The 15,914-nt window shown below is 39.2% G+C and overlaps 1 protein-coding gene across 1 annotated transcript in view; it reads right to left on the bottom strand.

Moving 5' to 3' along the window:
• Positions 1–15,914, bottom strand: part of plxna2 (plexin A2) — a 202,331-nt gene that overhangs the window by 41,503 nt on the left and 144,914 nt on the right. The window contains exons 13-17 of the mRNA XM_058410295.1: positions 12,074–12,225; positions 7,802–7,919; positions 5,748–5,884; positions 4,072–4,239; positions 816–909 (exon numbers count right to left, since the gene is read on the bottom strand). Coding sequence (XP_058266278.1) covers positions 816–909; positions 4,072–4,239; positions 5,748–5,884; positions 7,802–7,919; positions 12,074–12,225 — 669 coding nt within the window. The remainder of the gene's footprint in view (positions 1–815; positions 910–4,071; positions 4,240–5,747; positions 5,885–7,801; positions 7,920–12,073; positions 12,226–15,914) is intronic.

Genomic DNA, 15,914 nt, shown 5'->3' with positions numbered 1-15,914 from the left:
GCTATCCACTCTCATATCCACTCTTTCCAGAAAAATCTTTTACAAATGTGAAACAAATGTGATTTAGAATGAAACAAATGTGATTTAGAATGCCTTACTGCATTATTGCAGGCCCTTTTTATGCTGATGAGAGCTAATGATCAGGTACACTATTGTATAATAGCATTTACTATATTTGAGAATAAATTAGTATAGGAACTCTATCAGCTAGTATGTAGTGATACACTGAACAAGAAAGAATATCTTTCCACTTTTCATCCTCACTCCTCTCCCTAACACACTGAGTATGCCATAAAACAGCCACTGAGGAAGAAGATGCATCTCACGAAGAAAGTTTTATTCAGAATAAAAGCAAATGGCCAAGGCAGTCCCTCTCTGCAACTTGTGGTGGTTAAAATGATCCAATTAAGCATTTCTTGCAAGCCTCGTTGTGGGCACTAAATTATTCATAGGGGCAGTTATGTCACTTACAGAGATGCATAGCTCTAAAATTTGGGCTGATCTTGCCTGTATGTGTAACAAAAAAGGACAAGTGTAGTCTAAAATTTCCTCTGTCACACTTTCCTTCAATAATTCACCAATTATTAAGTCTAACCAATGGACAAAGCGTGCTGATGCTCAAGGTTGTGAACTTCTGAGGTTGAACTGATGCGATTTCAGTTTTATTAGCCATTCTCTTCCAATATAGAACCATACACAAGAGAGTCATTCTGCTAAAAGCTTGGCATAGAGGTAAATGAGGACATTGTAAAATGACAGGACAAAGGATTAATAAAGCAAGAAAAGGGGGAAAAAAGTATTTTATTGCTACATACGTTTACTGATTCATGTCCGCCGTACTTGACCCGTATTCTCGGTTCCTGGACCACATCCAGGTTGGTTCCGGTCACTACAAGGGGAGTGTGTCCACTAGAACCAAAAGAAAAAAAAAAAACATGGTCAGTCTTACACCTTGAACAGAAAGTTAACTTCAAGTATGTTCTCTACTTTTGAAACCCGTCCACAATTTAACTCACAGACCCGCTATTATAACTTGTTCCTTTGTCAAACGGTGCTGTGAAGATAATAAGCGTGTGAGAAGGTAATGATTAAAGATGCTTTTAACTGGCTTTAGTAGATGTAATCAAACACAACAGATGTGCCTTTAGAAACACCAAAGAAGCAGAAACCTCAGTGATCCTAGTTAACATTCTGGTCTTGTTTAGGGCTTTATAATATGCAACAAAACAAGTGTAGAGGGCTACACAAGCTGGAGACAGGAAGCTGCTGGGTGTTCATTGTGAAATGTCACAAGATAGTTCCCAGATCCACTACATTAGCCATGCTCAGCTTGTAGTAGAGAACCATATGGCTTTTGGTTCTAGAGACACTTTCATGACATTAGCACAGTGTAAATGCTACAGCTGCTCTCTGACTATTCTGCCTGCACACAGGGTACTTCCTGACCACTACTGAAAGTATTTTTTCTATCATTATAGGCTACTGATTACTGTATTGGGAGCATTTTTAACCAGATGCTTAATAAAAAAAATAAAAAAGCTGGCTGGATGTCAGCGAGAGGGCAGTATTCATCATTCACCATTGATTCATTAGCACTATAAAACGTATATTAAATATTACTGCATGGACTGTTTTAGACATGTATGCAAACTTAAAATAAAATGACCCATGAGCATAGGCATCAGGAAAACTTACAATGAGCTGTTTTGAAATGTGTAAATGATATGCAAATGTAAATGCAAATCATGCAATCGTGTGGATTGGTGTGGCATGTACTGTACAATTATAGATGTGGTGAGCTAAAATGTTTCAGGAAATTCATATGACAGAGCAAAAGAAGGAGGTGAGGCATGACACGTTAGGGAATGAATGCAAGATGAATTTGAATTGCTATCAAGCCTGTCTATGTGATTTCACATTGTTATAAAAGTATAAAGATGTCTACTGCCTCCAATTTTAGCATAGCTCTATACGCCTAAATTAGTATCTAAAATATTACATTCTCATCCCACTTAGACAGGATACTAAAGGGATAATTAGAGCAAAAATGCTAATGTGGAAAAAAAGAATGGAAGCAATTAGCCAGTTGAAACTAATTGACTGCATTTATGCTGTCCCTTCGACATTTCTCTTCTCTATCTAACTACCTGTTTCTTTTCTTTACAGCCTGTCCTCTAGGTTCATAAATCATTTCTCAGTCAAACATCTCATGTATTTTGTGCCTTTGATATGGAGACACTAAGGAAAAGAAACGTCCATGATCAGCCAGGGTAAACTCCTCTATGTCTTACACATTCAGGTCTTGCTTTGAAGGTGAACGAGATGCCAGAACATACACTTTTTTGGTCACACACTTTTTGGCCTCATCCTAATTTGTTTCTCAGCAGGAAACTGAATGCTGGAGTTCAACTGGTCAGGATTAAAGGTGAACAGAGGGCTGCTGCATCTTTTATATGTATATATATATATATATATATATATATATATATATATATATATATATATATATATATATATATATATATATATCTTATTCTTATTTCAGTCTTTATCACTATACAGCTTTTCAGTTGAAATAGTTAACCCTGGATCATTCTAAACCCATATATAATCCTGGGTTGTCTTTTTTCACATTTCACACTGCTGATACTTTTATCCAGGGTTAACAATTGATCTTTGGCAATTCATAATCTGACATTTCGCACTGTACATTCCTTAACCCTATCATAACGATCTTATTTGCCAATAGCTATGATTGGATAAATACAATGTGCGACCACGTTAAATACCGACTCATCTTGCGCTTTCACATTAGTGAGAGAAAAATATTGCCTCATAAATCCTCCTTGGCTATTTTAAGACTGCTGAGACCCATATAAAGGCAAAACAAAGAGAAAAAGGCAAAATATGTTATCTTTGTTTGGCATGTAGTTGACCAGGGGTTTGTGGATATCCAATTTCCGCCAATATTTCGGTCAGTTTTTTTAAAAATACTTATTTCTGACTACGCCACCTGATTTGTCCTGAACAGACTTAACTGTCTCCTCTTCGCTTTGTTTTTTTTCCATAACCATTTTTTAAACATTTTTCCCTCAAACACTGTGACTACTGTTTACATAGCACGTTGGGTTTCTGTAAGTGAAACCTAAAACACAATAATATGAGCTCAGTTTCTGATTGGGATTCTGCCGTATCATTTTAACACAGCATCACGTCGCACTGTACACAGCTGACACCACAATGCAGGGATAACACAGTGCTAATCCTGCGTCAGAGCAGGGTTTCCTAACCCTGGGTAAAAAGAGGAGCTAACCCTGCTTCTAAATTACAAGTGTGAAATGTTCCTCTAGTTGGGATTCAACACCGGGATTGGAACGATGATAATCCGGGCTTAAGTGCAGTGTGAAAAGCCCTTCTGTATATTTTGGATTTATTATTATTAACACTTTTTATTTCTTTCTTACTACTAATTGAAATTGTACCCCATCCTGCTTAATGTTTAAGCAGCAAAATGTATTCATTGGACTCACAAAACCTGCCTGGAGAGTGAATTACTAATACCTTTTTATTTTCCTAAATGAAAAGCAAACACCTTTTCTTCTCCATTTCCCCTTAGTCTCTGTGTCCTGGGGTCCTGCTGTAAGGTCTCACACTGAAATTCATTTCCATGCCATCTGCTGCATAGTCACACCTCTGCCACATGTTCTGTGTATCTCCTTCCATGTCCTGTTAAAAACGCTCTTCAGTCGTGCTAATTTCAGGCCCGTCAGCCCTGCAGTGGCATATTCAGAGGCAGCCAGCACCAGATGGACACACACACACTGAGACCTTCTATAGTGCCTGCTTTCCCTGACCCTGCTTTTAAACTGATCCCCATGGATGAGATGTATCTGGCTTTCATGTATGTGTCCCTTCTGTTAAAAGGAAGATGCTAATTTAGAAGTTTACTCAAGGGTAGATGTGCTTTAGACTGTATTGCTTTGCATCAGCAGTTCTTCTTCAGTTTCAGAAACTTGTACCTGGATAGAGAAGACAGATGAGATAGAGGAGGTATGATGGGAAGCTTGTTACCTTGCAATGCTCCATTCAGGCTCGATGCGGTGCACAGTGGGATCATCGATGTACTCAAATGTGAGCTTCTCCTTCACCTGGGCATGATCCACACTTACAGTAATCTGTACAGGGCCAACCCCCATCAAAGAGGGAGCGGAGTAGCACACAATCTCCGTCATAGTCCGCCTGTGAGAAAGAACCATGAGTGTAAATCAAATGTGATACAGTCAAATGTTAATAACTCATGCATTACGACTGCTTATTACTGAGCATTACAACTTATTACTCTGTGCAGTTAGCATGCATGAACCATTCTCAAAGTTATTACTCCTGTCTTTTCACTCCTATATCCGAAAACTCATGCTTTCTTTTCTCCTACCTTTAACAAAGAGAAAAGAATATGAATTGAGCCTCACAACGTTACTATATTGATAACTATGATTATGTCTAGACTAGAATTACTTTATTATTATACCACATTATTGTCAAATATTTCAGAATTTTCGAAACCAGCACTGTTCCAAAGACAAATCACAGGTTTATATTAACACGCTTGTTTCTATAGTAACTTACTCAGGCATCGTATGACACACGCTCCATGAAAACATATTAAAAAATTAGCCAAGTTTCCATCATGTTTTACACTATTTTCTTATTGAAAAAATGAAAATGTGTAAAATAAGAAATTTACAACTGGCCTTCAGACCTATAAAATGGTGCATGTAGTGACAGCATCCTTAAATAAAAACAAACAAAAAAAAAGTTTTGGTGTATCGCAACGGATGTTTATATACAGAATTTTGTGTATATGGCAAATTGTGTACCTTTTGTATCCTATATGTTTAGGCACTAAAGTTAAACAGAAACACTTTTAAACAGAAACACTTTATTTAATTAACTTATTATTATAATTATTTATTATTACTTTATGTCTAAACCGTTTTGCACAAAAAAATTAAACAAATAAAAACAATCTTGAATAGAAATGTAGCTCAAGTTCCTAAGGTTTTTGTGACACAAGACATATTTTGCATTTTCAGATAAAGTCTCCTGTGTCAGTGCTTTGTAACTCGATGAAAAACATTTATTAGATTTTTAAAAAATTGTATATTTAATTGCTGCTTGTCAAATTATTTAAATGGTAAATGTTTTTTCTTCAAATAATTAATAACAGCCAATTTTAAAATACTTGAGATCCTGACAGACAATCACACGACAAAGGTCCTTTATTTTTGTGCCGAATTTTTATCCATTTTCTCCAAATTGGCATGTTGCTCCTACATGTCAATTACATTTTAATTTCCTGGTGACTGTACTAATGACTTCATGTACATTATCTATTACAAGTAGATGTTACATGATACATTAGATATAGCTGGAATGGACTCATCTGATGTAAAGTTTACTTGGTCTAATTTAGATAATTTAAATAAAATACAACAAGTAAAGATGAAAAAATTGTGAAAATTCAAAAAGCCATTTTTTCTACCACACAGAAAGTTTTGGTGTAGTGGGAAGAAAATGGATTGTCTTTGGAAAGTCTTCAGGACAGATGATTTTATAATTTTAGATAATGAATTTTGAGATAATAATTTTGACGCATTTCACAGACATACAGTCTTTATGATTATACACATATGATTGAAGACAGATGATCATGGTGATTAGAACTGGCAAAAAAGGCAGGTACTTACTCAAAGAACTCGCAGGTCTGGTTTCCGAACAGAACGCTGACACTGCTTCCTGCACCCAGATTCACTCCAATGATGGTCACCTTAGTGCCCCCTGATTCTGGACCTCGACTGGGTGAAAGCCCGGTTATAGATGGTGTCTGAGTTAAAGAGATAGATAGATAGATAGATAGATAGATAGATAGATAGATAGATAGATAGATAGATAGATAGATAGATAGATAGATAGATAGATAGATAGATAGATAGACAAGTAGAGAGAGAGAGAGAGAGAGAGAGAGAGAGAGAGAGAGAGAGAGAGAAAGTCATCATAATAATGCAAAACAAGACCTTTAACTAATCTACTTCCTAGTGTCTATACTTCTAATTAAAATCAAAATATGGATAAAGATATTTCATTTTAAACTTTGTCATTTCTCTTCTAAATGTTTATATTTCTGTAAATCTGCTTTAAAACAATGTCCATTGTCCACAACACAAATAAAATTTAATTGAATTGATTCATACCAATTTACCAGGACACATAATTCAGGTAGAACTCGACATTCTGAGCAGCTTTGGATTATTTGCTTTTCAAATAGCAGTTTTTGGTTAAAAAAATTCATAAAAAATCCAGTGAATATCCGGGAAAGACAGCTCTCCAACCGGAGTGGTGCTATGTGATAGAAGAGAGTTCAGGACACAAATGCTTAAAATCCTTGAAAAATAACTTCTAAGCACACCACTGCCCACGTCTTGCCTTCCTCCCCCAATCTCTCTCTGCAGTGCTACCCTGCATTTTATTTCACCTACTGAAAATAGTGTGTATGTACAGTCTCTGAAGACAAGCAGATGGAGAAATACACAAACACACAGCTCTAAAAATAGATGATGGCTGACTTCTCATGCATGAGGGCGAAAAATACATTAACAGCATTTTCTGCCTTATCTCATGTTATAAAACAGGTATCCACTTAGGAATTCGGCTCCGTTGTTCAGACGCATTTTGAGCGGCTTTAGAATAAACATGTTCCTTTTATGCGTGACCATGACATGAAGGGTACAGGTTTTTAAAAAAATCACACATGCTCAAAAACACACACACTCACACACACTCACACCAGGAATCGAAGGGACTCCACAATCTCATAATAAAACAGCTCTGATAATAACCGGCAGCTGTTAATTGCTGGGGGAGGGGTAATTGTGTATATGTGTGTGTGTGTGTGTGTATGTGAATAGCGGTGCTTAAGTGTCCCCTCAGGTGCTTTTTGGTGTAGAGGAACATGGCTGCCATCCTGCCTTTAATTCAGCTAACAGCTTTCATTGTCTCCGTGTTCGGTGTGCTTTCCCCATGGTGCCACACGTTTATAATTGCTCCATACTAAAAACTAATTTGATTAGGCTGTCAGGAACTTTGCTTCGCAAGCAGGAAGCAGGAATTCCTATGCTGGTGAAAAGCAGGGACAAATTAGGCCTGTAATTTCTAATTGTGTGCAATTTTTGCAAACAGTTTATTTGAAGGGTCCACAATCACAGACTTGATTCAGTTCGGTGTTCTGCATCATGATTGCATTAGGCACATTTGCTTAATAGTAAGTGCGCAGATAATGCCATTATCCAGTATGCAAATCAATAAAACAAATCTTTTACAGTGGGAGAGAATAACAACAGGAAATAAAAAAAACTAATTTATTGACCTAGTGGTGATAAACACATTTGGCTTCAAGAGTGTTTTTAAGCAATTAACATGCTGGACTGTACAATCTGAAAGAATAGTATTTTAATGGGTTAAGAAAATAAATAAAGCCGAGTAGTTCATGAAATGGACATTATACAGACTTTCAATGTTTTAAAAAAAAGTGAAATAATGATTCATTTGTTATACTCTTATTTAAAGCTTTATCCTACATCTAGCTCAAGTTCAAGTTCAAATCTGTCCTAATGCCTAACAAATCACTGTGTCATTATACATGAGCCCCTATCAGTGGAACTATTAAAGTACTACCAAAATAAAGATAAGTAATACCACATCCTTTCTGCATAATTCAGAGGCATGCTGGGATTTGAATCCTTACCACAAAGGAGTAGAGCTGAGAAGAGCGAGCCTGCAGCTCAGGCCTACACTCCCCCACACAGAGCTGCACAGGACCGGCCTTGGTGTCTTCTGGAGTTGCATCCATCTCACACACTATTCTGAAAATTCACATCAAATTCACAGCAATCAGAACATTGCATTTTGCATTCTTTTCCATCGGACACTACAATGATAATGCACACAACTCCTAGTGTATGTCAGTGAAAGGGACAACTTCATGAGAGTAATGAAATATACTTGCATTTAACTACACACTGCAGAAAGGATTAGATTTATAATCAGATTCTGGTATATTACTTTATACTTTTGTTTAAAAAAATGAACAAAGGTTTATATCCAGTCTAGACTACATATTGGCTTCATTTTCACAAAGCTATTTTTCATGCTGTGATTCAAGCAACCGATAACATGATGTTGGAAAACAGTGGAAATGTTAGCTTAATCATGTTATTTTCCCAGGAAAAAAGTGAAGCAAAAGTTTGGTACTATTTAATAAATTGAATAGCCCACAGACTGACCACGGTGCCACCAACTTGCTTTAGACTAAGGACAGAGGTTTGTAAGTCTATAGGTCACCTACTTAAATCTGCTGAGAAGCAAAATGAAAATTTTCCCTTTCAGTGATTTAGCTTTTCTGTGAGCTGAATTTTATGCACAATCTGCTGCCATCCATCCATCCATCCATCTGTCTAGCCATCTACACTGCTTATCCTACTGTGGTGCAGGGAACCTGGAGCCTATCCCAGGAGATTCAGGGTACACCCAGGACAAAGTGCCAGTGTATCGCAGGGTACAATCACACACACACTTACACACCCATTCACGCACTACAGACAACTAAGAGATACAATCTGCTGCTGTAGCTGAAAAAAAAGAAAATCGTCTCACAAATCGTAAATGTGCTTTGTTAAATCGTAAATGTTGCCACCTCTGTATAATGAATCATTGTGGCTATTTTAAGTCCAGCCTTCTAAGTTGATTTCCTGTCAATACCATTGTATTTTTGCCATTGAGTGCTTAATTGCTATGCCACAGATGCTCAATCAAGAGGAATTGGCCCCTGAATGGGCATCCAAAGAAGAAGTCTGCCTTATCCTCATAAAGTTTGCACCCTGCTGTGTCGTAAATATGGCCCCTAACAGACGGCTGAAGGCCTGTGTAAATCACAGTGAGTAGCTGCAGCAGATCAATACTATTTTATCATACTCTCTGATCTGATGTCACCCATGCAGGCAGGTGGCCAGATCAAATGACATAATAAAAATGTGCCACTCATCGATTGGCACTTGTGGAGAGTAGTAAAGATTGCAATGCAATCATGCTTGCTTAGTGCATGTGGCATGCGTGCTGGGGCTACTCTACAGTAGGATATACACACGTACATAGATGTAACACGACTACACTCCAATACAACTTCTATTACACTGTGAATGCAGCAGCGTTAACTCTGTGCCAGCCTAAGATAAATGACTGTGGCTGATGGTACTTGGGGTGACGTAATGGCTCTAGAGGCTGCACAGCGAAGAATTTCTGCTTCGTAGGCTCTAGTTTGGTGTGTAGCCCCTTTCCTCATTTCCTCCTGACACTCCTCCACAGCTCCATACAAATGAATTCACCCCGGCTCTATCCTACTTGGATTAAACTGCTGTCAGAGGCGAGGAGGACTGACAAATCTCCTCCCTTGCACGTCACGCATTTCAATTACAGCCGCCCTGGCTTGCTTCTGCCCCCGTGACATGCTGCACTGAGGCACGGCAAAAAGAAAACAGGCTGGACACACAGACTATTTATAGATCTTAAAAAACAATACACACATGGCAAGAAAAACTTCTGCACCCAATATGCTGTATCCCTGGCTGGGAGTCAAGGCTAACCTTCTACATCTCTAAAGATTTGCTCTGAAATAAGGTCATGGTATAAAAACACTGTCAACTGTAAAGTTCACAGAATCCTGTAATTCACTCAAGCTTAAAAGGCCATGGCACGGTGTAGCAGCTCCATTGTACATTCAGCATGAGCATCTTCCTACAAATGGCCATGTGTGATCACGCTTCTGAACGTGTAAATAAGACTGCAGTACCCATGACATTAAGGTGTAGACTCAGGCGGAGGATGGCGTGTACATGAGCTCAGTACACACTAATTAATAGCCTACCCTATTAGCAGTAAAGCCTTTGCCTGACTACACAGCATCTTAGGCATTTGCTAATTTTCATATCCATTTTAAATCAAAGAGACTATTCCAAATTGATGGCTCAAAGAGAAAGTGTTGAAATTATACACAAAAATGTAGAACACTGATTTTTTTATTTGATAGGGACTAGTGCTAGAACAGCTAATCTATAAAATATGATGATAATAATAATAATAAAACCAGCAATAAATTTCATGCTATCCTCCCTACACTCCAGTTTGATATCACCTATCATATCATGCAACATGAGCTTGCATGAGCTCAAAGAAGCCCGTTATTGGATAGCATTGCTCATTGATAGCTGCTGTGGCATTGTTTGGATTCAAACATGCAACCTCTGGCTGTTAAAGCAAGTTTCCATTACACCACTCAAGAGCTCTGATTTCATCACCTCACTTTGATTAAAGACACATTTGATTAACAGGATGCCATGATTTTAAAGAATGCAATTACAACAGTGGTCATTCCAAATGGGGGAACACTACATTACACTCATCATAGTGTCATACAGTAGCCTAAGTTTTAACGTAAGGAATAATTAGATGGCAAACATGTCAAAAATATTATCATCCTGTACAACTGTGGTGAGCAGAAAAGCATGTTAGCATCCACAAAACATCAAACCTTGAAGTGGATAGGCTACAACAGCAGAAAAACATACTGGGATCCACTCCTATAAGCAGCTATAAGGAGAACAGACATGGGGTCTATCATGAGGTCTCAGATTCTTGTTCTTAGCTGAAAGGAGTGGAGCCCAATATGTTTTTCTGCTTTTTTAGCGTATCCACTTTAAGGATTGATGTGTTTTGCATTCAGAGATACTTTTCTACTCATCAGTTGTTAAGAGTGCTTATTTGAGTTACTATAGGCATTCTGTCAGCTCAAACCAGTCTGGTTAACAAAAGTGTCATTACAACATCAACGAAGTGTTTCATCCTGCAGTACCACAGCAGACAGGATGTTTTTTTTGTTGTTGCTTTTTGCACTATTCGGTGTAAACTCTGGAGACTGTTGTTTGTGAAAATCCCAGGAGATCTGGAGTTTATAAAATACTCAACCCAGCCTATCTTGTGCCAATGGTTAAAGGCATTGAGATCCACATTTTTCCACATTCTGTGTATGATGTAGGCAATAAATAAAGCTTGTCACCTGGATCTGCATGATTTTATGCATTGTGCTGCTGTCACATGATTGGCTAATTGTATAACTGAATAAATGAGCAGGTGGACATGTGTACCTATTCAAATGGACTGTGAATGTAGTAGCATTAGTTGACTGAAATGCTAGGAAAAATATGACGGTATTTAGCATATAATCCGAATAACCAATGATAACTTTCCATATTTCTGTATTCAGTAGAGGCTCTTGTTATTTACAAGGTGCTGGCTTGGAGATATTTGCAGAAGACTGTAAAAGCTGGGTTAACTAGCCATTCAACAAACAAGTAAACACAAACAGATGCTGAGTGATTATTGAGGAGTGAGGGAGTGGGAGGTAGGGTGGGTAGCAATCTCCCAGCGGAAGGAGACTAGCCAGGCCTGCCTCTGCTCTAATTAGCCTTTTTTTCCTGCTGGAGATGGCTCTGAACGCAATCTTCAGGATAGCCGTCCATCATGAGTTGTTTGTAATGCCTTTGTAAAGATGTTCCTGTGTGAGGAAAACTGCCAGCAGGTTCAGCAGAGCACGGCAGAACCCCCCTGAACACCCCTTATGGAGTGGCTAGCACATCTTATGGCTATGACAGATCTAATTGGCTGCTTTTGACTCTGACTAGACTATAAACTATGTTGTCTTCCAGTGTGTTAGCAAGAGTGTACTATTTGTAACAGATTCTTTTCTTTTCTGTTCTGCAGGGGGGTTAATGTAGGACATTGTGTATTTCCAGTGTATTCTATTTCGAGACAGATCAAAGATGAGCTAAACTAGATTATTGTTCCAGTCATGACACAGTTTAATATTTTAGAATTATTGATATTCTGAAAATAACCTCCTTTAAATGATGTACAGATCAGATCAGTGTGGTTTCAGGTTTGGTTTCATGGTTATTTAAGGACTCACTGCTCTGCGATGATGTAGCCGTCCTCTTTTGGGGTACACCGCACTCCTGCGACCTGCACGTTACCTTCCATTTCAGAGAAAGAAAGACCCAGATTCACCCCACGGATAGTCACCCTGGTGCCCCCTTCTGGAGGCCCAGCTACTGGGGTCACCTGTATGGAAAGAAAAAAGAGAATACAGCCTAATTAATTCATAGATATAATAAAAGATTTCTTATCTATTCAATCATCCATTTTTCTGAACCACTTATCCTACACAGGTTTGCAGGGACTTTGGAGGTTTTCAGGGACTCCCATGGGACTCAGGGTACAAAGCAGGGGACACTCTGGACAAGCTGCCAGGCCATCGCAGGGCACAATCGCTCACACACACACACACACACACACTCATACACTCATTCTCACACTACAGACAATTTAGAGATGTCAATGTCAATCAGCCTGCCACACGTGTCTTTGGACTGGTGGAGAAAACTGGAATACTCATAGGAAACCACCAAAGCATGGTGAGAACATGGCAGGAATAAATCCCCAACCCCGGAGGTGCGAGACAAACGTGCTAACCACTAAGCCACCATTTGCCTAAAGCTTAGAGCAGGTACCTTCACACACTGATTGTGTTTATAAAAGACCTGTCAGGGGTGCTAGTTTATGCATGACATAGATATCACAAAAGGCCCAAAGAAAGATTCTGGAGACCTGCTTGAATCAGATCTGCATGCTGTCACCAGGGGCGATAAATCAACCGTGAGACCGTATCAGTACTTATTGTTGCCCATCTTCTCATAAAATACAATATGGCAGCACAGCATGACCTTGGCTCTGGGTGGCATGCAGCCTTCTGTGCTGTTAAAACCCCTGAGTGCATCAGTCCCTCAGTCCTGGCCCTTGTCCAGAGAGGACAGGCAGATGGAGAAAGAGTAAGAGATAGAGGTAGAGAGAGGGACATGTGCACTCAACAGTCCACTACATACACAATCAATAAACCATTAGTGGGCGGGCATGCAAAAGTAAAAGCAATTCAACTACAGTTCTTAGGCCATGACTGTTCACTGATCTGAGACTAGTCACGTTCTGTAATCTCACTTTGAATATCCCAGGAGAACCGAGCCTACATGACCCAATGGGACTGCTGCATTGTAGTCTCGATTTAGAGGACATTAATTGTTTAGGATGTAAAGGAAACACGTCACTGCAATGCTGGGGGGCATGAATACATGAATCTCATATTAGTTCTTGGCCATGAAGCACCCTGGGAGGCGAACAGTGTGGGTAAGAATTGAGTAAGTAATTCTAAATATCTCCATATCAGACTATATCTGACCAAATATTTTGTATAAAGAAAATACAAGAGTGAGAGAGACAAAGCCAGCTATACCCTGCTATACAGAGGTAAAGAGTTAAAGCTTTTTCAGAAGCTGGAATAGCTTGTGCAGGGGGGAGAGTAGAGTGAAAATTCGCACCAAACCTAATAGAAGATGAGTCTGTCAGAAAGGAAATAGAGTGCTGTATGTGCTCTCTCCAAAGTCTAGACAACAATAGATTTATCAGTAGAACGTCTGCTAGTGTTCATCACTCAACATGATCAAGAGTTGTCTGCTTTTACGGCAAGAACTTTATTGCAAATGGCTGACCATGGATCAGATTCGCATGCAGGAAAGAGTGTGGTTTACTGGAGTGTTGTACACCATGCCTATAGAAAATGTGAGATTGGGACAAGGTGCCTTGAGCCTCAGGTGACTATAGATTGCTCAGAATAGTTTTTGTCATTGTGTTCGAATGTTCTGCTGCAGGGAAGTGTGAAAACACGCAGGTCTGGAAAGCCAATGTGACAGAAACAGGCAAGATTGCTATAGTAGCATGAGTGTATAATACACATTGTATTGATCATCGAAGGCTGAGGCTAAAAGTGCTTTCTTATGTGCAGTGTTTAGTTTGTTTAAATTGAACCCTGGTGCATTTAACTTCTCAGCGCAATTCCTTCAAGCAGGTAGGAACCAAATCAACAGATCCTTAGACCATTTGAACTGAACTAAGTGTGTTTTTAAGCAATCTCTATAAAAATAAGCGTAGTTCCATTGTTAGAAAGAGATCTGGCCCTGAATTGGTCCAACTACAGAAACTGAACTGAAAATAAGCCGAGAGACAGAAGTGAAGTGCAGGAGAAATACAATGTTTTCTGGAAATGTTTAACTAAACAATAAAAGAAAAATGAAATGAAATGGCTATCTGAAAAGAAACATTAAATACAGAACACAGAATGTTTTACCCTGGTCATTTTTGTTATTATTTGACTGTTTATTTAGCACTGGCATTGTGTTCTGTGTGCTCAGGTCATTTCAATGATTTCAGTGTGTGCTTATCAATAAGTACATTTAGCAAATGTTTTATGAGTACATTGTCAGCCCTGCCCCCTCATATTAATGCTTCCTGGGTTGTTTACTTATGCATAATGCAAAACTCTACCAAATAGCAAACAAAAAATACCAATTTCACTCTGATTCAGAAAACCGACTAATACATTTACATTTGACATTTACACACTTGGCAGATGCTTTTGTCCGAAATCGATCAGCATTGAGCTGAGCAGGGTCAGGGTTAAAGGTCATGCTCAGGGTTTCAGTGGCATTGTGGTGGTGCCTGGATTTGAACTCATAATCATCTTATCAATAGCCCACAGCCTTGACCTGTGAACTACACTCTAAACAGAACTGAGCGTGACTGACCATCCATGACATCCAAAAGTGTTTTATCCTACACGGGTCAGCATTGCTCTGTCTGCGAGTTCACATATTAAACATCTTTATCCTGCTTTGAAGCTACAATGCTGTGATGTTAGACTCAGCGGATGGACATAACTGGCCTACAACGGTGCAATCCTGAGATAGCTTAGCAAGGGGCAGTAGTATAGCAGTGGCACAGCAATTTCACCCTCATTAACTGTCCTAGTTCTGGCCTGCAGAAAGGAATCAGACCTTCCCAGAGAATCTTCACACACTTGTGAAGCGAGCTGCTTCCCTGGGGCTGACTGAGATAACGTACACTCATATGTATGTGTGGTATGTGTGTGAGTGCTTGACAGCATCTCAGTCTCTCATACACACACACACACACACACACACTAACACATAAAGAGGCCAGTGTGGTGTCGTGACTGTGTACACTAGTGTAAAGCGAGTCTCTCTGCTCTCTATGTGCGCGTATCCTGTGGCTCTGTTCACAGTGTAATCCTGTTAAGAGGACAGGCGTTGCCCGCTTCACTCCCTTGACTGTCACATTCAAAGAACGCTAATAAGCCAGAAAGAAAAAAACTTCCTCTTCTCACACTGGTCAGGGAGGCAGGGGGTTAACTGCATATGCTGGATCAGGCTGTTGATTACAAAATCCAATATAAACAAGCTGATCTGGCATACTGCATGCCTTGCAAGAAGCCAAACTTTATGGTAAGCATCAGAGAATTCCTTTATGCCCTGAAATGGGGGATCAAGGCTCTGGGGTGTTGCTAAGAAGGTTGGGGGTTCAAGCCGCAGCACTGCCAAGCTGCCATTGTTGAGCCCATAAGTAAGGTGTGCTGTATCAACTGGGCACTCTGACCCCAAATTCTGAAGCTGGGATTTTGGGTTAGAAAAGAATTTCACTGTGCTATAATGTATATGTGGCAAAAACAAAAAGGCTGCATTTCAAAAACACAGGCCACGCTTGGAAATGAAAAGGATGAGCCAAACATAGAAGATGTTGGAAAATGTACTGTATGAATTGTACATGTGCTGCGGTTTATTCAAGCTTAAACATACACAAAGCGTGGCAATGCACCGGTTGCTAGACACTGACAGAAGAGATTT

The sequence above is a fragment of the Hemibagrus wyckioides genome, linkage group LG15 (genome assembly GCF_019097595.1).
Source record: "Hemibagrus wyckioides isolate EC202008001 linkage group LG15, SWU_Hwy_1.0, whole genome shotgun sequence".
Classification (NCBI taxonomy): domain Eukaryota; kingdom Metazoa; phylum Chordata; class Actinopteri; order Siluriformes; family Bagridae; genus Hemibagrus; species Hemibagrus wyckioides.
Note: the sequence above shows the minus strand (reverse complement) of the source record. Positions and strands in the feature narration are given on the sequence as shown.